General features: G+C 37.1%; 1 protein-coding gene across 1 annotated transcript in view; it reads right to left on the bottom strand.

The window, feature by feature from the left end:
• LOC128660139 (sodium channel protein type 4 subunit alpha-like) overlaps positions 1-27694 on the bottom strand; it is a 659663-nt gene that overhangs the window by 143954 nt on the left and 488015 nt on the right. Inside the window, 1 exon segment of the mRNA XM_053713786.1 lies at positions 22307-22480. Coding sequence (XP_053569761.1) covers positions 22307-22480 — 174 coding nt within the window.

The following is a 27694-nucleotide window of genomic DNA, read 5'->3' as shown; positions in this document are numbered from 1 at the left end:
GAGCTAATGCCATCTACCTTTTATAATTGAAATGGTTGGGTGTTATTTTCCTTATCTATCTCAGCGCCTGTTTACCAAAACCACACAGGTTGCCATTTATTTAATTTTCTTTCATTTCAAAAGTGGTTTTAAAATTAATATTTTTTTAATAACATTTTCCATTTAAACATATAATTTTATTGGAGAATGTTTTGTCACAACTTATGTTGTTTAACAGTCCTCTTAAAGGCCCCGATGAGCGAAAGTGTTGCGAGGCGGCAATATATTCAAAAGGGATTCGATGCCATGTTGAGAATGCCGACGAAATATTAAAAAGTGTCGGAGTTACTCTTTAAAGGCAGCATTGCAGAGTGACATTTTACTATACATTGCAATAGGTGGCGAAGCTGGAAAAATATTCTAAGCAGCATTGGCACCGACATTAGTGATGTAAAGTAAAGGATTCCTTTTAAATATATAGCACCAAGCCTAATAAATATACCTATATGCACCCCTATATCGACATAACCCACCACCGCAAACTAACCCTGCACTAACTAACTCCTAAACCACCAATAGCCCACCACAATAAACCTCCGAACCTATTAACCCCTATACTGCCAATAGCCCACCGCAATAAACGTTCTAACCGAATAACCCCTATACTACTAATAGCCCACCACAATAGACTTCCTAACCTATTAACCCCTATTAACACCAACAATAATAAAATGGCTCCACAATATGGGATATTGTCATTATTTGTAGCTTTGTATTATATGATGTTCACACAGTAAATATAACAAATATGAAACATAAAATAAACAATCAAGAAAAGTATGATTGTTACAATAGACAGAACACAAGGTGAAAGCTATAACCACTGAGTAATGGTTTCTATAAGCGATTTTAAGGACAGTAAATCACAATAGATAACATTCCGGGGTGGAGGGGAGTTAATGGTTAAATAAAGAACTACATGACAGATTATGCATCAAAGGAAAGTAGTTGATTAATGTATAAAGGGGACTGTAAGCAACTGCATAAGGTAAAGACACAATTATAAAATTATTTAATGATTCATTAAATCAGTCTTATTTTAATTTAGCTTATTAGTAAACTAATTAGCTAAATTCTATAATAACAAGGAGCTCTGCAAAAACAAATCTGATTAATACTTGAGAGAACTAAAATCACCAAGCAAATGTTTTTTATTTTGTGAGAGGCTCAAGGCTCCCATAAAGACATTATATCACTCACACAGTAACCACACACACACACATCATACATACATATTACATACACCACACATTACACATACCGCACCATGCACAAATATAGGCACATATACACAGCAAACATGCATATCACACACACACACTACATACACACACATCCACCACACAGGTACACATACATATAACTCAAACACACACACAACAGAGGTGCAGATACACAGCATATATACCTATCACACGCATACACACCCCACACACTCACATACACAGAACAGATATCCACATATGACACAGGTGCTTATACACAACACACATACATATAACACACACCTCACAGACACATATACACAACTCACATACATATCACACACACCACGCAGTCACACATACAGAACACACATACATCTAACACACACCTCACAGACACATATACACAACACACATACATATAACACACACCTCACAGACACATATACACAACACACATACATATCACACACACCACGCAGACACATATACACAACACACATACATATAACACACGCCTCACAGACACAAATACACAACACACATACATATCACACACACCACACAGACACATATACACAACAAACATACATATAACACACACCTCACAGACACATATACACAACCCACATACATATCACACACACCACGCAGACACATATACACAACACACATACATATCACACACACTACCCAGTCACATATACAGAACACACATTCATCTAACACACACCACACAGACACATATACACAACACACATACATATCACACACACCACGCAGACACATATACACAACACACATACATATCACACACACTACCCAGTCACATATACAGAACACACATTCATCTAACACACACCACGCAGACACATATACACAACACACATACATATCACACACACACTACGCAGTCACATATACACAACACACATTCATCTAACACACACCACACAGACACATATACACAACACACATACATATCACACACACACACTACGCAGTCACATATACAGAACACACATACATCTAACACACACCACAAAGGCACACATAATATCACAAACAAACACAAGCTTAATGGGACACACACATTGCCATGGATACACTTATTTTTTAGAACCCTTATGCATTGCAGAAGTTTATTTATTTCTCACATACAAGTTTATCTGTATAAATGTAGCATGCTTTACACAGTTCATATTCAGCACAGTAGGATATCACTGAATATTCTGTATGAATATATAATAATGAGAACGGTTTGGTAAGAATCCCACAGACTTTGGTATTCATTCTTCCTCCCATCATACAGTCAAGCAGAACTGAAGGCCCAGACTGTTATCAGCATGCATCAGTGTCCGCTGTAGAGATTGTGTTTTTCTTCAATAAACTATATTCTGTCCTCTAATTGCTTCCAACTGTTTAATGAGAAAATTCTTTGAATCTAGCTGTTTCGTTAATCTGTGTCACTTAGGCAGACACATCTTTTACACCTGTTCTGGCATTTCCATCCACTTTAGATAATGCTGCCTGTTAACTAGTGATTCAAAAGGTTACGCTAAGCTCTCAAGTAGGGGGTAAAAAAATGCAGAGAATTCACAAATAATATTAGCAATCAACTGTAAATGTATTTTGCCAAATGATAGCTCCTTTGCATTAAATAACAAAAATACCCCGGCCCATTATATGAAAATATTTTAGGCAGTTTTGGTACATAAGATGTTATTGGCTGAAATACTGGCCCTGAAACTATAAAGCAGCTTATATTCCCAATGCATGGTGGTTAATGGTGCTAGCAAATGCAATTGTCTGCATCTCTTACAGTCTCTATGCAGCAATTGGTACATAGTCTATGACAGTGTTTTTCAACTCCAGTCCTCAGGACCTTTAACAAGCCACATATTCATTATATCTTAACTAGAGCACAGGTGAAATAATCAGCTGATGGGTGAGATCAGGTTAGTAACCATGGTTACTGATCAGCTGATTATTTCACCTGTGCTCTAGTTAAGATATAATAAATATGTGACCTGTTAAAGGGACATGAAACCCAATTTTTTTCTTTCGTAATTTAGAAAGAGCATGCCATTTTAAACAACTTTCTAATTTACTCCTATAATCTAATTTGCTTTAATTCTCTTGATATCACTTGCTGAAAAGCATATCTAGATATGCTCAGTAGCTGCTGATTGGTTGCTGCACATAAAGGCCTTGTGTGATTGGCTCACACATATGCATTGCTATTTCTTCAACAAAGGATATCTAAAGAATTGAGCTAATTAGATAATAGAAGTAAATTGGAAAGTTGTTTAAAATTGCATGTCCTATCTGAATCATAAAAGTTTAATTTTGACTAGACTGTCCCTTTAAGAGGACTGGAGAGTTGAGAATAAAATTTTTGGATGTTAGGTTTATCACTAATGGTTCCAAGATACATTATACTCATAAATGTTCAAATGAAGAGAAATAGATACAACATTCTTTTAAGTAATTTAATAATTACTAAACATAAGGATCCCTAAGTTAGAAGGTACCGGCACTATAGGGGTTAAATCCTTGGGGAAAGTATTTGAATTCTGTTTAAGGGGCACTGCTTATATGTTAAAGAGGCATCATATTTTATTGGGGGCTCAGAAATGGAGAGTGTATGAAGTGTTTGCTTTAAATTTGTTTGGGGGCAATAATTTTTTATTATTGTGGTCACGTGACCGCTCCTCCGCACTTCCGTTTTTTTCGGCTTCTCTGATCAGACCGGAGTTTGCCGCGGCGAGTGTGGAGGTTGCAGCTTCCTCTGCCTGCAGTTGTTTTCAAGTGGTTGGGCTGTTCCAGTTACAAGGAGGTGATCTTTGCTCTGGGTGTGTCCAGTTTTCTGTACTAGTGGGATAGCAACTTCTGGAGGGGTAAGACCTCAGCAGAGCTGAGGGTTTCAGGTGCTTTTTTGTTAGGTATGCTTTTTACTGCTTCACATAAATAAATCTATTTTGTTTTTGGCATTTAAATTTTTGTTAATTGCTAGGAACTGATACCCAATTATGGACACTAATGCTGAAGTTGATTCTTTGGAAAAATGCTTATTGTGTTTGGAGGCAAAGATAATTCCTCCTGTACAGTTTTGCTCTTCATGTCTACATAAAACTTTAATTTTTAAAGATAAAATGGCTCTCCCTGAGCCTCCTGTCTCTCAGGATAGTGTTATCCTAGCAATGCCTCAGCTTTCCACTCAAGCTTCACATGCAGTGCCCTGCGGTTCCTCTCAACAACCTCCTGGGGATGTTTTTTTTACCTGGGGATTTCGCTGTGCAGATTACTTCTGCTGTTTCCGCAGCTTTATGAGCTTTTCCAAAGGTAACTGGTAAGCGTAAGAGGAAATCTAAACATATTGATGTTAGTAAGGCTGACTCCGCTAAGGCTGCGTTAGTTAGTTTGTCTCAGTTTTCTGATGAGGATGATTCTTCAGTGGCTTCTGAGGGGGCATTGTCAGATTCTGATACTGTAGTTACCAATTCTGCAGATTCAGAGGAGATTAACTTCCTAATTAAGTTAGAACACCTTCGAGTTCTTTTGAAGGAGGTTCTTGCAACTTTGGAAGAATACAACGCATCTGTTGCGGAGAATCCAAAGAGGTCTAGTAAGCTTAATAGGGTATATGATGTACCGTCATCTGTGGAAGTGTTTCCAGTTCCAGACCGTATGGCAGATATCATAACTCAGGAATGGGATAAACCAGGGATTCCTTTTTCCCCGTCCCCTGTTTTTAAAAAGATGCTTCCTTTTGCTGATGCTATTCGTGACTCTTGGCACACGGTGCCCAAGGAAGAGGGAGCTATCTCTTAAGAGAATTAATATTCCTATTGATAAAGATAGTATTGAAGATAGTTTTTCTTTCAAGAATCCCATGGATAAGAAGCTTGAGGCTGTTTTAACGAAGATGTACATTCATCAGGAATTACAGCGGCAACCTGTTGCTTATTGGTGCGATGACTTATCTAATGTTATCCTAGAGGAGACTACTATAGAGGAGATCCAAGACAGGATCAAGACTCTTAAGCTAGCCAATGCCTTTATTTGTCATGCCAACATGCAAGTTCTTAGGCTGGGTGCGAAGATTTCTGGTTTTACTGTTTAAACTCGCAGAGCTCTGTGGTTAAAATCTTGGTCTGCAGATCTTACATCTAAGTCTAAGCTTTTATCTTTGCCTTATAAGGGTAAGACCTTGTTTGGTCCAGGTTTGGCAGAAATAATTTCTGACATTACAGTAGGGAAAGGGTTCTTTCCTACCTCAGGATAAAAAGAATAGACCTAAGGGTCGCCAGAATTCTAATTTTCGTTCCTTTCGTAACTTTAAGGGACAGAAGTATTCCTCTTCCAAGTCGGTTCAATGTAAGTCTTCTTGGAGGTCTAGTCAGCCTTGGAATAGGGGGAAGTCAAGAAGCCTTCCGTTGATTCTAAATCAACATGAAGGGGCCACCCCCGATCCTGTAGTGGATCAAGTGGGGGAAGGCTTTCTTTTTTCGGCAGGCTTGGATTCACGATGTTCCAGATCCTTGGGCCATATATATATTATCCCACGGTTACAAAATAGAATTCAAATCTTATCCTCCCAGGGGAAGATTCCACCTTTCAAGGTTATCTGTGAACCAGATAAAGAGAGAGGCCTTCTTAAACTGCGTAAAGGACCTATAATCCCTGGGAGTTATTGTCCCAGTTCCTCTAGAGCAGCGGTTCCCAACCTGTTGTACGCGTACCCCTGGGGGTAAACGGTGGACCACTTGGGGATACGCAAAAATATTGTTGTTAATGGTGGAAGAAGTCAATGGGTCATCAACTAATAACCATCGTGGAACTGTGGAAGGAAGGAGCGCTCAGACAGAAAAAGTGACAAGTGAAGTCCTGGCCTGCCATATAGGCAGATGGGAGCCCCTGCACCTGAAATATGTGGACTGGGTATGGATGACTCCGGTCCACATATTAATGATCACCCTGTTTCACCAGACAGCTTAGGCTCCTGCTCCACCCACCCCCGTGCCGTGCATAACATTTTGACTGCGAGTGCGCAGTTAGAAGCGGCACTGCAGCAGCATAGCTGCTTGGACACGTGTGGTAGAGCCGTTGAGGTTGCGACTCACACAGGCGAGGTGGGTCTGCATCCCCAAATAAGTTATAGTCAGTGCCGGTAAGTAAAGTACTGCTGTTAGTGCTTGCTTGATTCAGATTGCTTCACTTCCAACTAAAAACATCCATAGTGGCTGGGTGGTTAATATCAATCTGATCTCACAAACTTAAATATTTTTATGATCATTGCACTTTGACTCCCCCAAAGGGCCATGTTTAGGGGCAACCAGGCAGCTGCCAGGGGCTCCAGCCACACAGCAGGGCTCCTCCTGACAATGAGATCTGAGCTTTAATCCAGTTGATACACGTACAGTCTTATGCCATTCAGGTATAGCTTACCTTAAAATATTTATTATCAGGGTATTGTCAGTTATTAATCAACTATAATCAGGATATTGTCAGGTATTATTACACTATTTATTATTTGGGTTTATCCTGATAATAAATAGTTTATTAATACCTGACAATACCATGGAGACCACGATCCGTTCTTATTTAATTTAAGTCGGCAGTTTTTTTGTATAGTCCTCAGGCACCCTTGTGTTATCTTCTTTCTCCGTTTCCCTTCGGCCGAATAAATGGGGGTTATGGGTAAGAGAAGTTATACTTAACAGATCTGCTGGGGTGCTGGCCAGGAGTGAATATCCCACTAGTAATTAGAATATTTTGTGGACTCTCCATGCCCGAAAAAAAATACATTTATCAGGTAAGCATGAATTTTGTTTTTAAAGGGACATAAACGATATTAGGGTTCTGGGGCTGTCTATTGCAATACTTCTTTGTCTATTTCAAAGTAGGGTAAAAAAAAAAAAGGCTGAGGAGCAGATCTGATATTATGTTCATCCCTTGTGCACAAGAGCACATATGCTCTTGTGCACAAAAAGCTAGCACACCATGCTAGATAAAAGCAGCCTGCTTATTAATTACTGCCTTCTTGCTTCTGGGCTGGTCATTTATTGCAAAAAAAAAAGTTTATTGTAGGTGGTAGGTTTGGGGATTCCCACTGACTTTTGCAGCAATTATTGAAAATATACTTCAGGCACTATCTGATGACTTTAAGAGCAGCAGTGGTTCTACAGGGGTACATGGGGGTGCAAAAATATCCCAATCTTTAGGTTGCACCTCTGTGCGCTGATTGATCAATTTGAATTAGCAGTGAGTACAAAACTAAAAGTGCCATGCTGACTGCAGAATGGATCGTTCCTCCGTCCAGCAAACTCTGGCAACATCCACCCCATGACAAGTAGAAAGTATGTTGACTGTTTAAAGAGGCAGTGAAGTCAAAATTACACTTTCATGATTTAGATAGAGCATAAAACTTTAAATGGACATTAAACACTAAATAATTGCTAGATAGAATTATGCATTCAAAGAAAAGATTAGTCTGAGAATAACACGTAGATGTATTTTTAAAGTTTCATTAGTTGTTTAAATATTGGCAAAAAAAGGTATTAAGTTTTATTGTCTATAAAACAATGGGAGCTGCCATGTTGTAACTTAGGTTGCCTTCTCTGCTGTGGCTAATTAGGGACAGTTATAAATTGGTCACTAGAGTGTGCAGCTAATGGCTGTGTGAAATAAAACAGTGTTCTGAACTTCCATTTCTAACAGGAACTGAAAAGCACATGATCATCAGAATGAAATTACAGGAAAAGGGGACAAAATAAATAATGAACGGATATTGCAGAGCTTTATATATATATATATATATATATATATATATATATATATATATATATATATATATATAATATATAATTTATCATTTTATATTAACACCTCAAATTGTTTAATGCCCCTTTAAAGAACTTTCCAATTTACTTTTGTTAGCAAATTTGCTTATTTCTCTTTGTATCATTAGTTGAAGAGTAAACCTAGGTAAGCTCAGGAACAGCAAAACAGTACAGGGAGCTAGCTGCACATATATGCCTCTTGTCATTGGCTCACCAGATGTGTGTTCAGCTAGCTAAATCATGAAGGTTTCATTTTGACTTTACCATTGGTAACTGTTCTATTACGTACTTCTGGATATGCATATAATAACATTAAAATACATAATGGTTATAAAGACAATATAAAGAAATTATAAAAATCTGGACTATTGTGCTGTATTCTGCACCACTGCTACTGTATTTGTATTAAACCCTTATGCGTTTGTGGTTTAACAATGTCCTACAGGGGATGTCCAGCAGCAAATCGGTTAGGAAAACCACTTGTGTGTACACCAAGCACATTTTAGTGATTAAGCTGCAGAAATATATATATATATATATAAAATTAAGAACAAATGTATTAATCTTCTCGGTATGAAACAGATTTTATTTTCCAGTTTTCTTTTACTGAACAGGTGCAAAGCTTGATATGTAAAATGTCAAGGGTGGTTTGAGAACACATAAAAAAAGAATTGGATTAGTAATGGTCAGAATAATTGATACCTGAGTAGATTCTACAGACGGTAGCACAGACATATGATTTGTAAAACTTTAAAAAGGTTAAAAAAAGAAACAGTTATTTTGATTGAAATTGATAATCAATTGATAACACCCACAGGTAAACGATTTCTCGCTGCCTGCTACATTATTTTTGCATATAAGCTGGAAGCTGAAAAAGGTGATAGAGTTTGTACTTTGTCCTGAGCATTTTCACAGCAAGTAATTTTGCAATCGCTTTAAAAGGAATATTTATGATTTGAAAAGCATTTTGTTTAAAATGGTGTCCCACTGCTGTTTCTGAGTAGCCATTAACTTCAGCAGATAAAGTGATTGTAAATAACTATTGGCGCCGACGACGGAAAATCATTTAAGGATTTAATTTAAAGGGACATAAAACTAATTTTATTTATTCATAGAATTTATCGGAAACTAAGTGCCACATTGCAAAAGTTCTGCATGAAAAAAAAAACAACAATGAATAAAAACTGTCATTTTGTTTGCAAAATTAGCATTCTTTGCAGCAGTATTTGAAAAAAATACTTTTATCTTATCGCCTTTGTTGTGAACAATTAGGGACAGAAGTAAATAAACCCAATGTGTAAAATGTAGCACGGATTGGCTTCTGAGGTATGCATTTCACAATTTATGGCTAGATTACAAGTGGAGTGCTAATTTATTGCCCGTTTGCGGGCACGCGATAAATAACCAGCCATTACAACCAATTATTACTAACTTCTGTTTAGTTATGTTGAGGGCCATAAAAATCCCTTGGTGGACTAGATGTGGCACCTGAGTCATATTTGTGGGTGGCCCTATCTTTACCTACTACAGAATGAAGACAACATGACATATCTATCTCTATATCCTGTAGTAAATGTTAAATAGTAACTACTGGTTGTGATTGAATCTATCTATTAATTTGTTATCATATTTTAGTAGAAAGTGATTTCAATTGTTTCTAAGAACTTGACAGAAATTGGTCCAAAGCTATTTTTATGCTCACAAGTGCTGTGTGAGGTTCAGAACTGATGCTGCCGTAATGTGTCTTCAAAGAAACAAATGGACATGAAACCACAATTTTTTATTTCATTATTCAGATAGAGCATACACATTTTGACAACTTTCTAGTTTAATTTTATTATCAAATTGACTTTATTTTCCTGGGATCCTTTGTTGAAGGAACAAAACACTACTGGGAGCTAGCTGAGCACAATGGGGATAGCCAGTGACAGGAAAGGAGACATATGTGCAGCCACCAATCAGCAGCTAGCTCTCAGTAGTGCATTGATACTCCTAAGCCTACTATGTTTGCTTTTTAGTAAAGCATATTAGATAACAGAAGTACGTAAATTGGAACATGTCCGTTTAAGTTACTTGTTAATGATCAACAACTGGTTGGTACTGACTGCAATGCAAATATCTATTATTAATATTCACTGACAAAGAATGATCAGAACACTGGTCTTGTAAAAAAAAAAATATGTTATATATGAATTTTAGCTAGAATTAAGGTACGTTTGTGCTAGCCCCTAGGTATGGGAAACTATAATCCCAAATGCAGCTGGGTTTGCCTGCATTAATGCCCTTAAAAGGATATGAAACTCATTTTTTTTTCTTTTGTGATTCAGAGAAAACATGCAATTTTAAAAAGCTTTCCAATTTATTTCTATCATCTAATTTGTCTTGTTCTATTGGTATCATTTGTTGCAAAGTAAATCTAGATAGGCGCAGGAGCTGCTGATTGATGGCTGCACATGTCTGTCTCATGAGATTGGCTTACCCTTGTGCATTGCTGTTTCTTCAACAAAAGATATTAAGACAAGGAAGCAAAATAGAAAATAGAAGTAAATTGGAAAGTTGTCTAAAATTGTATTCTCTATCTAAATCATGAAAGGAAAAAAACATAATTTATGCTTACCTGATACATTTATTTCTCTTGTAGTGTATTCAGTCCACGGATCATCCATTACTTATGGGATATATTCCCTTCCCAACAGGAAGTTGCAAGAGGATCACCCAAGCAGAGCTGCTATATAGCTCCTCCCCTCACATGTCATATCCAGTCATTCGACCGAAACAAGACAAGAAAGGAGAAACCATAGGGTGCAGTGGTGACTGGAGTTTTAATTAAAATTTAGATCTGCCTTAAAAAGACAGGGCGGGCCGTGGACTGAATACACTACAAGAGAAATAAATTTATCAGGTAAGCATAAATTATGTTTTCTCTTGTTAAGTGTATTCAGTCCACGGATCATCCATTACTTATGGGATACCAATACCAAAGCTAAAGTACACGGATGATGGGAGGGACAAGGCAGGATTAAACGGAAGGAACCACTGCCTGTAGAACCTTTCTCCCAAAAACAGCCTCCGAAGAAGCAAAAATATAAAATTTGTAAAATTTTGAAAAAGTGTGAAGCGAAGACCAAGTTGCAGCCTTGCAAATCTGTTCAACAGAGGCCTCATTTTTAAAGGCCCAGGTGGAAGCCACAGCTCTAGTGGAATGAGCTGTAATTCTTTCAGGGGGCTGCTGTCCAGCAGTCTCATAGGCTAAACGTATTATGCTACGAAGCCAAAAGGAGAGAGAGGTTGCCAAAGCTTTTTGACCTCTCCTCTGTCCAGAGTAAATGACAAACAGGGAAGAAGTTTGACGAAAATCTTTAGTTGCCTGTAAATAGAACTTCAGGGCACGGACTACGTCCAGATTATGCAAAAGTCGTTCCTTCTTTGAAGAAGGATTAGGACATAATGATGGAACAACAATCTCCTGATTGATATTCCTGTTAGAAACTACCTTAGGTAAAAACCCAGGTTTAGTACGCAGAACTACCTTGTCTGAATGGAAAATCAGATAAGGAGAATCACAATGTAAGGCCGATAACTCAGAGACTCTTCGAGGCGAGGAAATAGCCATCAAAAACAGAACTTTCCAAGATAAAAGCTTAATATCAAAGGAATGAAGAGGTTCAAACGGAACCCCTTGAAGAACTTTAAGAACCAAGTTTAAGCTCCATGGAGGAGCAACAGTCTTAAACACAGGCTTAATCCTAGCCAAAGCCTGACAAAAAGCCTGGACGTCTGGAACTTCTGCCAGACGTTTGTGTAAGAGAATAGACAGAGCAGAAATCTGTCCCTTTAACGAACTAGCAGATAAGCCCTTTTCTAAACCCTTTTGTAGAAAAGACAATATCCTAGGAATCCTAACCTTACTCCATGAGTAACTCTTGGATTCGCACCAATATAAATATTTACGCCATATCTTATGGTAAATTTTTCTGGTAACAGGCTTCCGTGCCTGTATTAAGGTATCAATAACTGACTCCGAGAAGCCACGCTTTGATAGGATCAAGCGTTCAATCTCCATGCAGTCAGCCTCAGAGAAATTAGATTTGGATGGTTGAAAGGACCTTCTATTAGAAGGTCCTGCCTCAGAGGCAGAGACCATGGTGGACAGGACGACATGTCCACTAGGTCTGCATACCAGGTCCTGCGTGGCCACGCAGGCGCTATCAGAATCACTGATGCTCTCTCCTGTTTGATCTTGGCAATCAGTCGAGGTAGCATCGGAAATGGTGGAAACACATAAGCCATGTTGAAGACCCAAGTGGCTGCCAGAGCATCTATCAGCGACGCTCCCGGGTCCCTGGACCTGGATCCGTAACAAGGAAGCTTGGCGTTCTGGCGAGACGCCATGAGATCTAGTTCTGGTTTGCCCCAACGATGAATCAGTTGAGCGAAGACCTCCGGATGAAGTTCCCACTCCACCGGATGAAAAGTCTGGCGACTTAGAAAGTCCGCCTCCCAGTTCTCCACGCCTGGGATGTAGATCGCTGACAGGTGGCAAGAGTGAGACTCTGCCCAGCGAATTATCTTTGAGACTTCCAACATCGCTAGGGAACTCCTGGTTCCCCCTTGATGGTTGATGTAGGCCACAGTCGTGATGTTGTCCGACTGAAATCTGATGAACCTCAGTGTTGCTAACTGAGGCCAAGCTAGAAGAGCATTGAATATTGCTCTCAACTCCAGAATATTTATTGGGAGGAGTTTCTCCTCCTGAGTCCATAATCCCTGAGCCTTCAGGGAGTTCCAGACTGCGCCCCAACCTAGAAGGCTGGCATCTGTTGTTACAATTGTCCAATCTGGCCTGCGAAAGGTCATCCCCTTGGACAGATGGACCCGAGAAAGCCACCAGAGAAGAGAATTTCTGGTCTCTTGATCCAGATTTAGTAGAGGGGACAAATCTGAGTAATCCCCATTCCACTGACTTAGCATGCATAATTGCAGAGGTCTGAGATGCAGGCGCGCAAATGGTACTATGTCCATTGCCGCTACCATTAAGCCGATTACTTCCATGCACTGAGCTACTGACAGGCGTGGAATGGAATGAAGGACACGGCAAGCATTCAGAAGCTTTGATAACCTGGACTCCGTCAGGTAAATCTTCATCTCTATAGAATCTATAAGAGTCCCCAGAAAGGGAACTCTTGTGAGTGGTAATAGAGAACTCTTTTCCACGTTCACCTTCCACCCATGCGACCTCAGAAATGCCAGAACTATCTCTGTATGAGACTTGGCAATTTGAAAACTTGACGCTTGTATCAGAATGTCGTCTAGGTACGGAGCCACCGCTATGCCTCGCGATCTTAGCACCGCTAAAAGTGAGCCCAGAACCTTTGTAAAAATTCTCGGGGCCGTAGCTAACCCGAAGGGAAGAGCTACAAACTGGTAATGCCTGTCTAGAAAGGCAAATCTTAGGTAACGATAATGATCTTTGTGAATCGGTATATGAAGGTAGGCATCCTTTAAGTCTACTGTGGTCATGTATTGACCCTCTTGGATCATGGGTAGGATGGTTCGAATAGTTTCCATTTTGAATGATGGAACTCTTAGGAATTTGTTTAAGATTTTTAGGTACAAGATTGGTCTGAAGGTTCCCTCTTTCTTGGGAACCACAAACAGATTTGAGTAAAACCCTTGCCCTTGTTCCGTCCGCGGAACTGGGTGGATCACCCTCATTACTAAGAGGTATTGTACACAGCGTAGAAATGCCTCTTTCTTTATTTGGTTTGCTGATAACCTTGAAAGATGAAATCTCCCTTGTGGAGGAGAAGCTTTGAAGTCCAGAAGATATCCCTGAGATATGATCTCCAACGCCCAGGGATCCTGGACATCTCTTGCCCAAGCCTGGGCGAAGAGAGAAAGTCTGCCCCCCACTAGATCCGTTTCCGGATAGGGGGCCCTCTCTTCATGCTGTCTTAGGGGCAGAAGTAGGCTTTCTGGCCTGCTTGCCCTTGTTCCAGGGCTGGTTAGCTTTCCAGCCCTGTCTGTAACGAGCAACAGTTCCTTCCTGTTTTGGAGCGGAGGAAGTTGATGCTGCTCCTGCCTTGAAGTTACGAAAGGCACGAAAATTAGACTGTTTGGCCTTTGATTTGGCCCTGTCCTGAGGAAGAGTATGACCCTTACCTCCAGTAATGTCAGCAATAATTTCTTTCAAGCCGGGCATGAATAAGGTCTGCCCCTTGAAAGGAATATTAAGCAATTTAGATTTAGAAGTCACGTCAGCTGACCAGGATTTAAGCCATAGCGCTCTGCGCGCCTGGATGGCGAATCCGGAGTTCTTAGCCGTTAGTTTGGTTAAATGTACAACGGCATCAGAAACAAATGCATTAGCTAGCTTAAGTGCTTTAAGCTTGTCCATAATCTCATCCAATGGAGCTGTGCGAATGGCCTCTTCCAGAGACTCAAACCAGAATGCTGCAGCAGCAGTGACAGGCGCAATGCATGCAAGGGGCTGTAAGATAAAACCTTGTTGAACAAACATTTTCTTAAGGTAACCTTCTAATTTTTTATCCATTGGATCCGAAAAAGCACAACTATCCTCCACCGGGATAGTGGTACGTTTAGCTAAAGTAGAAACTGCTCCCTCCACCTTAGGGACCGTCTGCCATAAGTCTCATGTGGTGGCGTCTATTGGAAACATTTTCCTAAATATCGGAGGAGGGGAAAAGGGCACACCGGGTCTATCCCACTCCTTGCTAATAATTTCTGTAAGCCTTTTAGGTATAGGAAAAACGTCAGTACACACCGGTACCGCAAAGTATCTATCCAGCCTACATATTTTCTCTGGAATTGCAACCGTGTTACAATCATTCAGAGCCGCTAATACCTCCCCTAGCAATACACGGAGGTTCTCAAGCTTAAATTTAAAATTAGAAATCTCTGAATCCGGTCTCCCTGGATCAGATCCGTCACCCACAGAATGAAGCTCTCCGTCCTCATGTTCTGCAAATTGTGACGCAGTATCGGACATGGCTCTCACATCATCAGCGCGCTCTGTCCTTAACCCAGAGCTATCGCGCTTGCCTCTTAATTCAGGCAATTTAGATAATACCTCTGTCATAACAGCAGCCATGTCTTGCAAAGTGATTTGTATGGGCCTCTCTGATGTACTTGGCGCCACAATATCACGCGCCTCCTGAGTGGGAGGCGAAGGTACTGACACGTGAGGAGAGTTAGTCGGCATAACTTCCCCCTCGTTGTCTGGTGATAATTTCTTTACAGATAAAAATTTACTTTTATTCAAAGTGACATCAATACATTTAGTACACATATTTCTATGGGGCTCCACATTGGCCTTCAAACATAGTGAACAAACAGATTCATCTGTGTCAGACATGTTTAAACAGACTAGCAATGAGACTAGCAAGCTTGGAAAATCCTTTCAAATAAGTTTACAAGCAATATAAAAAACGCTACTGCGCCTTTAAGAAGCACAAAAAATTGTCACAGTTGAAATAACAATGAACCAAATCAGTTATAGCAACCAAATTTTCACAGTAAATGTATTAAGTTAGCAAAGCATTGCACCCACTAGCAAATGGATGATTAACCCCTTAATACCCAAAACGGATAATCAATTTAACAATTAAAGTTTTTATCACAGTCAAACACACTGTCACAGGTCTGCTGTGACTGATTACCTCCCTCAAAATGAATTTTGAAGACCCCTGAGCTCTCTAGAGACGTCCTGGATCAAGGAGGAAAAAGCAGGAAGACTGTAACTGAATTTTTACTGCGCAAAAAAGCGCTAAAATAGGCTCCTCCCACTCATATTACAACAGTGGGAAACCTCAGTTAACCGTTTCTATGCAGAAATAAACGACAGCCATGTGGAAAAAATCATGCCCCAAAAGATTTATCACCAAAGTACCTCACAAAAACGAATAACATGCCAGTAAACGTTTTACACATACACTTTAAAAGTTAGGTAGTGTTATTAATAAGCCTGCTACCAGTCGCTTCTACTGCAGTTAAGGCTCATACATTACTTCAGTATTAACAGTATTTTCTTAGTCAAATTCCATTCCTTAGAAAATTACTTATTGTACATACATTTATCAGCCTGATACCAGTCGCTACTGCATTTAAGGCTGTACTTACATTATATCGGTATTAGCAGTATTTTCTTAGTCAATTCCATTCCTTAGAAAAATATTCTACTGCACATACCTCATCTGCAGGGGACCCCGCATGCTATTCCCTTTCTGAAGTTACCCCACTCCTCAGAATGTGCGAGAACAGCCAGTGGATCTTAGTTACTTCTGCTAAGATCATAGAAAACGCAGGCAGATTCTTCTTCTAAATACTGCCTGAGAGAAAAAAACAGCACACTCCGGTGCCATTTAAAATAACAAACTTTTGATTGAAGAAATAATTAAGTATAAAAACTCCATACTCCTCTCACACCTTCCTACTATGTTAGTTGCAAGAGAATGACTGGATATGACATGTGAGGGGAGGAGCTACATAGCAGCTCTGCTTGGGTGATCCTCTTGCAACTTCCTGTTGGGAAGGGAATATATCCCATAAGTAATGGATGATCCGTGGACTGAATACACTTAACAAGAGAAATGGGTTTCATGTCCCTTTAAACAAAAGAAAAACTTGATTTATATGATAAATTGTTTTTTTTTAGGGAATTCTTGTGACTAGTTCCAGTAAGTAGATTTAATTTTAGAGGTAGAACAAAGACATTGACATGTCCTCTAATGATGTAACTACTGTAATTACAGAATATCTCACACAACAACAGATGTTCACTAACTAACAATATACTAGAAGTGCTCAATAAAGCCGTAAAAGTAATGCCCCATAAATCTCAATCCCACCTTGGAGATATTAGGTATAGGATCTTTCAGAAATATTATCCTTCACTTATACTCTTGAAGAAGAAAGTACCCTAAACCAGAATGATTATCATGGATTAATTGAGTAGACACCATATGCACAGGCACACATGACCAGGTGTTAAAGCTTAGTGGACAAGAACTTGCTATGTCACCATATTAAGGAACATATGCTGTATAATGTCATCTTAAAGCAGGGATGGGGAACCTTGGCCCTCCAGATGTTTCAGAACTACATTTACCATGATGCTCAACTGGACTTCAGGGTGCCTAAGCATCATGGTTAATGTAGTTCTGAAACATCAAGAGGGCTAATGTCCCCCATCCCTGTCTTAAAGGATAAACAAGAACCAATTAATCATATGGTCACACATAACAAGTGATCATTGTCTATATTGAATATTAGAATTTAATAATTTTGGAACTATGTTGATTGGTAAATAGCAGGGTATGTCTACTTTTAGCATTTAGATAATCTGTTCTAGATCGTGGGAGAATGATATCAACCTAGTTGGGCAGACGATATTTGTAGCCATTGTTATTGATCCACAATTATAAAGGGATTGAACATGTACATTATAAATAATAATGGCACAAGATAAATAATTAAAGCATATTGTAAATATCTTTACTACATTTTATATAACAATTTCAAGGTGTTCAAAGTCCCTTTAATAAATCAGTTGCTGTAGACAGTAAGAACATCTGCTATTTACTTGAATATAGGAACATAATCCTGCAGATTTGGTGTTTCAGACACACAGAATCGCTGGAACTATCCATGTAGAGAATGTGCGTCTATCTAAAGGTTGAACTGGAGCAAAAAAATTATATGGACTTAGATTTCAATATGTTTGCTGACTTGGTTGGACAAACCTGAATATTAAATAACGTGCTTAGTAGCAGCAATCCTGGTCCCACATCCCCGCAATATGGGGGGGCATGCAGGTAAGAGGGGCCCACCGCCTGGCCTATCGGGATACCGGGAGATTTCCTGGTGGGCGTAGATCCACAACCAGGTTGCTGAGACCAACGGCCGCTGCCTTGATGGGGACAAGTCTAAGTAGAGTCAGACCAAGAAAGGCTGCTTCACAGCTGCAGGCAGCCATTCAGCCAAGAAAAAGCACTGCGGAGGGGGGTTTGTGACCACATCTGATTCTGCACCTTGCATGGCCACTGCCTGGATGGGGACTGGATCAGTCTGTCTGAGCAGAGAGAGGGAGGCCCATGGCCATGGAGTGACTTCTGTGCTTACAGGTTGTAGAATGGCTTAAAGGGGCCCCAATAAATCTAGCTTGCAGGGGGAACATAGAAAATAAAAATGTTCTCCCCTGAAGGTGCTGTATTACCCCGAGTATTAATATAAATTAGTTTTTTACAAATATGTGCTCAAAGGAAATCAGTTTCTAAAGTTTCCTTTGAGCGCACAAAACCTATACATTTTGACTGTCCAGCTAAGCAGCTCATTTAATGATTTTAAGTCTATAATCCCATACAATAAGTTAACTTTTTAAATGCCTTTTAACTATATAATGCTTCTAATTTATTTTTATTGATTTCAGATTATGACATTAAACATATTGTCCATGTAGAAAGCTCAGCAAAACGAACTGCACAACTCAATCAATGAGAAAAAAAATGGTATAAATAAAGATGTGCTTACAATGTGACAATTTTAAGTCTGCTCTGGGAATAATTTCTTCCGACAAAATACACTTGGTGAGGTATGTCTATAAAATAAGCTTTTCAGTTAATTATTTTTTACCAAACATCAGATCTTTCACCGCTAAAGGCCAGTTAAAAATACTTATCTTTATTGGTATTAATCTTTTATACAATGCTCTATTTTTTTAATTATTTTTTGATGTTTTATCTGTTTATGTTTTGTATTCTAATCTATATAACTTTATATTTAAAACTGTTGTTTTTGTTTTGCTTTTGACTGTATTCCTGTCCACTATAACAGTAGCAGTTGGAATCCATTGAAGGACTATTAAATACAGTAATGTTATATGAATATTTTATATACTCACTTAACTCCTATGGACAACAATCCGATGTACAGGAGTATCAATTTAATTTCTCGGTGCAGGCCTTTAAACTGTTGGGTGTTTTGCTAGTCCTATATATAATAAGGGCTTTGCTACTGTATACTGCCGTTGATGGGCTTTGATGACGATGATATGTTTTGCAATTGCTGCTATTGTTTTCATGAAAGGGACATTATACACTCATTTTTTCTTTGCATAAATGTTTTGTAAATGATCTATTTATATAGCCCATCATTTTTTTTAAATGGATAGTTTTGCTTATTTTTAAATAACATTGCTCTGATTTTAAGACTCCTAACCAAGCCCCAAAGATTTAGGAGAATACTGACGTATACCTACTCCAGATTGCTTCTGTTTGTGTAAAGGGTCTTTTCATATGCAAAGGAAGGGGGAGGGGGAGTGTCTGATATTTCCCACTTGCAGTGGGTGTTCCAGTAACCTTTTAAACAGAGCTAAACTGGAAGCTTATAAGTAAGTTTGAAAATGGTTTTATACTGGATTTTTATATCAGTATCTGTGCATATTATTTGTTATAGTAGTGTCTATTACATGCAGTTATGTGAAAATTGGTGTATACTGCCCCTTTAATATATGCTTTTATTTAATTACTATCTTGCAATATATTTGGTGTGTCTTTGTACATACCCAGCTGTGACTATATGAATATATAAAGGTAAAAGTGTTGAATGCCCTTACCTTTCAGCAAATGTAATATGGTTTACATTCTTTCATTGTGGTATTAAATACACTAAATTTGCATAATCAACAAACGTATACTAACAAGACAATACAATCACACTTACTTTGAATTTCAAATGAGCAGTATATTTATTTTATTTTATTTCCTTGTCCCCTGTATCACATGACAATCATCAACCAATCACAGACTCATAAACTTTTATGAGCTGTGACCTCTTGCACATGCTCAGTATGAGCTGAAAGTGTGCACACTCCACTAAGAATGAGCAGCAATCCTTTAAAAACTGTTTATTTGCATTATTTAGCTCCTTTACAGACAAAGGTTTCTGTCGGATTCCAACAAATAAACAAACAACTTCTCCAAGGTGTATAAAACAGTGAAGTGTGGTAAAGAAAATGTTATGCACTGTTGCAAACACTGCTGGTATATAGTGCTCAAGAAATGTAAACTCTCTTGATCATATCTAGGTATGTTTTTTTACCAAAAGGTACAACAAAAACAAAGTAATTTTAATAGCAAAAAGTAAATTAAAAAACTGCATTTTCTATCTAAAACATGAACGTTTAATTTTAACTTAAACTTCTAGTTAAAGCCACCCAAATGAGGTATTCAATATAAAAGGAAAATATGGTCTTTTTATATTCAGATGTAGAAAACCAAGAAAAACACTCTAGGAACCAGGCTTTTCTCAGGCTTTTCAAGCATATTGTTTCAATGGGTTTCAGAACCCTACACTGAAGCAAAATATACATGGTCAATGTGAAAGTAATTTATTCATGGTGACAACATAATATTTTTTTTAACTTAATTAGAAATATCAATTCATGGTGTATGCAATCCACAGCTCTAAATAATTCTGCTTATAGAGCATAAAGCACAAATTCCCATGTTTAATGTGCTAGAGCATCTGCATTAGTGAGCCTAGATACTTACATACCTCCCAACATTTGTGGCTAGCTATCAGGGACTCAGGTGGTTAAAGGGGGCCCATTGCCTTTTTATGGTGGGGGTGGGTTGAGAGGGGAGGGGCTACAGGTGGATAGTGGGTGGGGTCATGAATGTATCTGGGTTCCCATAGGAGGGGCTAAGAAAAATCCTGCAAATCAGGATATTTGACGCTCTCCGTGGGACAGAGCTCAGAATGTACCTTACAAATAGGAACAATAGGGTGGTCTGTAAATGTGTTTAAACCCCACAAAGGGATTAAACACAAAAGTAAAGTCTCTCATTTGTGATCAGCCATTTAAGAATGGCAGTTATATGACTCCACCAATCACTAGCTGTGTTTATAAAACATCCAAAAACTTAATTACAATTACGAATTTACTTTCTGATGATCAGATGTAAGTCGTTCACGTTTTACTGTAGTGTTATTTGAGTGGTATTTTAAGTTTATATTAAAACATGGAGCATGTTTATAAATGCTTTAACTATGTATAAGCATAAATGTTGAAAAAGGGAACACATCAAAAGTATGTAATTAAAAAAGCCAAAAAGCATGTGAAAAGTTTTTTTTTTCCTTCTGATTACAATACCATTATTGAATGGAGATTCCATGGTGTGAAGTCATTGGAAATACTGCACAATAATTGGGTTTTCTGATGAATTTGCAATGGGTTGTTATATCAAACATACAATAAAACCGGAGAAGTCAAAGTGTATAATACAAGTGATGGGCTGTAAAATCACATTACTTAAACTTGACTTATGATGCCTACAGACAGCTGCCTGATTTGCCTAGGAACAAACCCGATCAATTAAGTCATATGAGATAGCCTATTGTGAATTCAGGCATGTAGTGTTGTAATGTATAGACATTAAATAAAAAGGGAAACTATTAACATTTAATTCCCCAGTAAAAATGTATATACTCTCCACTAAAAAGTCTTTGCCTATACTCTACAAAGCTTTTACTTAAAGCACTGACTTCAAACAAAAATAAACCATACAACAAAACACTAATGATAAGCTGGTGCAAAATGAAATATTCCATATGCTTGACACTTGACATTAATGTTCTCCCACTTCCGTGAGTGAGTATTCGGCTAGTTATGATCCGCTGATGTTATGGGATATATAAGGTTCGGCATTTCATTCCTTGTGTAACTTTATCCTTCAGGTCTGAGAAGTTAGCAACATGTTCACCTTTCAGTCAGTAAATATAACTTAACAATTCATCTCTTTTAACCCCTTGACTGCCAATAAGGGCTGCTAAATAAGCCACATGCTCACACAAAAACAGTTCAATAGCGTTAAATTCATTACTTTACAAAATGCAATTTATCTTTGTTATAGATAAGCATCTTGAAAGAAAGTTACGTGTGTGACAATTAAACCCTTTCGATCATTTTTAAACAGCAACATGAACTGAAAAAGTTAACTTTTGACAGAACTATGAATGGTTTTCCTATGGTGATAGATATTAAACCAAAAAAAAAATTATTTTTTGTATCATTAATTATTAAACACTTTAGTTGACAGCTTATTTGGCAGCCAAGGGGTTTACTACTGTTTGGCACAAACAAGGGTACACCACAATCCAAGCCAGACATAAGGATGCAGTTAAATATATGATACTTACATCAACAATGAAAAAATCCAGCCAGCACCAAGCATTGGTAAAGTATTTTTTGAATCCATAAGCCACCCATTTCAGTAACATTTCCAGGACAAACACATATGTGAACACCTTGTCTGCATATTCCAGTATGGTTTTAACTGTTTTCTTTTGGTCGATGTAAATATCTTCAAATGCCTGGAAAAAAAAGTCAAAGTCACAATGGCGCAATTTGTAATATTTGTAACAAGATACTGGTAACTGTAAAATCTGGCACTCACTTAGACATCATAAAGGTGTGTGACTCCACACCCATCCCCAATTCACAGTCTTAAAGATCTATTTAAAGATATGGCTAAAATGCATGAATTGACTTGGAATACTTGGGGTATCTTATAGGTTGAAGACCTGTATAGTCAGGACAAATAACGAACCACCGAGCAGATTGGTGCCCAGGTGGCAGTCACTCCCTCATGGTTACATTTTGAGAGACTATTGACCTTTCTTAGATCTTGGGGTTATCATTGTCACTACCCAGGCCCATGTACATGTAGGTCTATTGCTGCAAAATTCATGCGATAGTAGAACTATCCCTTAACTAGCTGTTATTTTGGAAAAATGGTTTTAAATGGTATAAATTAGGGAAGTCATGTGGGATCAGAGTATAATGCAAAGCTCTAATGTCCCCAAACTGCAAACAGCCTGGAGTAGAAAACAGTCCTAGCTGAAATACTGAAAAACACCTCCCTAATACATGCATCAAATTTAGGAAATTGTGAGCCATATAAAAAGCAATGGAGGGTAACAATATGGCCCCTGTGACTACCATCAGACATCCCTTATATAGCAGAATGTACAGATGAAACCTTTGATGAATTTTAAAAGAACTTATGTGACCAACATTCAATATGTTTAACAAATTAAACAAATAAACATTCACTCCTCGCTATTCATCGCCGAAAACTCTATTACGAGTTTACGAGCAGACTGTAAATATAAAACAATGATAAACCTATCACTTAGTCTTATAAACAAACCTAGAAGTAATCAATTTAATCTGATATTAATTAGTTGTACATACTATGACATATTCTGAATAAGCAATTTCTCAACACTTTCTTTTAACATTTCATAAGTTTCACTTCAGCATTTTAAAAGAACAAAAGATAAACGGGTACAAATCATAAGCTATCTGAATCTTCATTAATCAGATTTATTGCAGTAAAACGTGAAACATAATTACAGAACTCATGTGATCAATGAGATTACATGAGTTCTGTGCAGGAAGGATGTCTAATATGATGACTTCTGTGCCACCCCAGGGAATGCAACATTATTAATGCAATTTCATTCAATATCTATATTCATACAATTATAAAAAAAACAATGGATTTAAAACCAGCATTGACAGTGCTGTGAAGTACATATGTTATAATAAGAAAAGCAGTGTATTTATTATAGCATTTGAGGTTGGGTTTTAAAGTTGGGGAAAATAAATTATCTAAGAAACAGTTCTAACAATGGTAAATCAACCTAAAGTTATCACATTATCATTGCACAAGCAGTTCTTGTGAACTGCTTGTGCAATACCGCCCCCTGCAGGTTCGCGGCCAATCGTCCGCTAGCAGGGGGTGTCAATCAGCCCAATCGTATAGTATCGGGCGGATTGATCTCCGCAGCCTCAGAACAGGCGGACCAGTTATGGAGCAGCGGTCTTAAGATCACTGCTTCATAACTTCTGTTTCCGCGAGCCTGAAGGCTTGCGCGGAAACAGGTAGGGATGGGCGAATGTTTCGCAACATTCGAAAAACGGCACGAATTTTAACACATTCGTTCGTTCGAATCGAATTTCGAATGTTTACATAACATTCTAACATTCGATTTTCGAATATTCGGTTTCGAATTTTACGATTACATTAGAAAATATTCGAATTCGAAAAATTCGAATTTAGATTGTAATAGTATTTCTAATGCTTTTTCTTTAAATGTAATATTCGAATTATGCAATATTCGAATTCGAAAAATTCGAATTTAGATTGTAATAGTATTTCTAATGCTTTTTCTTTAAATGTAATATTCGAATTATGCAATATTCGAATTCGAAAAATTCGAATTTAGATTGTAATAGTATTTCTAATGCTTTTTCTTTAAATGTAATATTCGAATTATGCAATACGTGTATTCGAATTCTAAAAATTCGAATTTAGATTGTAATAGTATTTCTAATGCTTTTTCTTTAAATGTAATATTCGAATTATGCAATATTCGAATTCGAAAAATTTGAATTTAGATTGTAATAGTATTTCTAATGCTTTTTCTTTAAATGTAATATTCGAATTATGCAATATTCGAATTCGAAAAATTCGAATTTAGATTGTAATAGTATTTCTAATGCTTTTTCTTTAAATGTAATATTCGAATTATGCAATACGTGTATTCGAATTTGAAAAATTCGAATTTAGGTTGTAATAGTATTTCTAATGCTTTTTCTTTAAATGTAATATTCGAATTATGCAATATTCGAATTCGAAAAATTCGAATTTAGATTGTAATAGTATTTCTAATGCTTTTTCTTTAAATGTAATATTCGAATTATGCAATATTCGAATTCGAAAAATTCGAATTTAGATTGTAATAGTATTTCTAATGCTTTTTCTTTAAATGTAATATTCGAATTATGCAATACATGTATTCGAATTTGAAAAATTCGAATTTAGGTTGTAATAGTATTTCTAATGCTTTTTCTTTAAATGTAATATTCGAATTATGCAATATTCGAATTCGAAAAATTCGAATTTAGATTGTAATAGTATTTCTAATGCTTTTTCTTTAAATGTAATATTCGAATTATGCAATACGTGTATTCGAATTCGAAAAATTCGAATTTAGATTGTAATAGTATTTCTAATGCTTTTTCTTTAAATGTAATATTCGAATTATGCAATACGTGTATTCGAATGCGAAAAATTCGAATTTAGATTGTAATAGTATTTCTAATGCTTTTTCTTTAAATGTAATATTCGAATTATGCAATATGTGTATTCGAATTCGAAAAATTCGAATTTAGATTGTAATAGTATTTCTAATGCTTTTAAATGTAATATTCGAATTATGCAATATTCGAATTCGAAAAATTCGAATTTATATTCGAATTCGAAAAATTCGAATTTATATTCGAATTCGAAAAATTCGAATTTCGAATGTAGACATTCGATATAATTATAAACATTCGAATTCGAAAGTGACATTCGAAAACTGTAAATAACATTCGATTTTCGAATTTTTAAGAATATTCGTTCTTATCGACATTCGAATTTAGAATTCGAATTTCGGTAATAACATTCGTTCTACATTCGAAATTCGAAAATTTGCACATTCGCCCATCCCTAGAAACAGGGGCATCAAGCTCCTTTGGAAAATATTGTTTAAAGGGACCGTTTACCCCAACATTTTCTCACCTTTAAATTGTTCCCACAATCCTTTTTTACCTGCTGGAGTGTATTAAATGGTTTACAAGTATCTCCTTTATCCTTATTTAAAGGGACATTATACACTCATTTTTTCTTTGCATAAATGTTTTGTAGATAATCTATTTATATAGCCCATAAAGTTTTTTGTTGTTGTTTTTTTATGTATAGTTTTGCTTATTTTTAAATAATATTGCTCTGATTTTCAGACTCCTTACCAAGCCCCAAAGTTTTAGGAGAATACTGATGTATACCTACTCCAGCTTGCTCCTGTTTGTGTAAAGGGTCTTTTCATATGCAAAAGTAGAGGGAGTGTCTTATTTCCCACTTGCAGTGGGCTTTCCACCTACCTTTTCAACAGAGCTAAACTGAGAGCTTCTAAGTACGTTTTTAAACAGTTTTATACTGGATTTTTATATCAGTATCTGTGCATCTTATACTTTATAGTAGTGTCTATTACATACAGTTATATGAAAATGAGTCTATACTGTCCCTTTAAGCATTGGATATAGCTGATTTAGCATGTGTTATCACCACCTATACTGAAAGTTTCTGGTCTTATGTCCAGGCTATTAACAGGCTATGTAAACACAGCTAGTAGAAGTAATTACACTTCCAGTGGGGTGCAGGATAGTTAAGTAATAAAATTATAATTTTCCAATGTCCTCTCTAAGTATTGAGTTTTGTTTTTCAGACAAATATAAGATAAGGAAGCAAGTCTGTGTACACAAAGTGATAACATAATGAGATCTGATATTACCTGCAGCATTTCAATAGGTTATGGTTTAAAAGCACAAAACCAGCAATTTCATATACACAAATAAAACTGAAAATGGAATTTCTTATACATTGTATACTCTGCAGCTGGTATAACAAGCAATTGAAAATACATTAAAGGGACACTCAAGTCAAAATTAAACTTTCATGATTCAGATAGAGCATGCAATGTTAAACAACTTTCTAATTTACTTCCATTAACAAAATATGCACAGTCTTTTTATCTTTACATTTTTGGGTCACCAGCTCCTACTGAGCATGTGCAAGAATTCACAAAATATACATATATGCGTTTGTGATTGGCTGATGGCTGCCACATGCTACAGGGGGAGTGGAAATAGACAGAACTTTAAAATCTGTCCGAAAAAAAAATACTAATCATTTGAAGTACTTTTGCATTGTCTTTTTATCATGCATTTGTTGATTATGCAAATCTACTGTTTTTACTGGTCCTTTAGGGGGATTTTTTTTTAAGAGTATATTGTCCCTTTAAATAGACATTCCAGATTAAACTATTCCAGTGGTGTGTAGACCCGAATATACTGAGCAATTGTTCCCACCAATATTAAAGGGCAACTAAAGTAAAAATTACATTTTCATGATTCAGATAAAGCAAGCAATTAAATTTATTTTTTCCCTATATACTCTTACTATCAAAATGTACACCTTTTTTTTAACAAACACTTTTTGAGGCTCCAGCTCCTACTGAGCAGGAGCAAAAGTGCACAGTATATACGTAAATGCATTCTGTTATTGGCTGATGGCTGTCACATGATACAGGGCAGGGGAAATTGGATTAACTTTGAAATTTGCAAGAAAATATTCTACTGCTCATTTCAATTTCAAAGTAAATGCCATTGCCTTGTATTTTTATGTGCATTTAGTTGTCCTTTAAAATGAAATGCTCTTGAAAGCTATCTTCTCAGGTAATAAGGAACATTATCATACAGCTTACAATTTATGTTTAATGTCCCTTTAAATAAAATAAGTACTTGCAACATTTGACTGCATACAATTCAAATACTTTCTATACACAGGCAACTAAAAAAACATTAAAGGGACAGTCAAGTCCAAAATAAACGTTCATGATTCAAATAGGGCATGTAATTTTAAACAACTTTCCAATTTACTTTTATCACAAATTTTGCTTTGTTCTCTAGGTATTCTT

This window comes from Bombina bombina, chromosome 5 (assembly GCF_027579735.1).
Source record: "Bombina bombina isolate aBomBom1 chromosome 5, aBomBom1.pri, whole genome shotgun sequence".
NCBI classification, from domain to species: Eukaryota; Metazoa; Chordata; class Amphibia; order Anura; family Bombinatoridae; genus Bombina; species Bombina bombina.
Note: the sequence above shows the minus strand (reverse complement) of the source record. Positions and strands in the feature narration are given on the sequence as shown.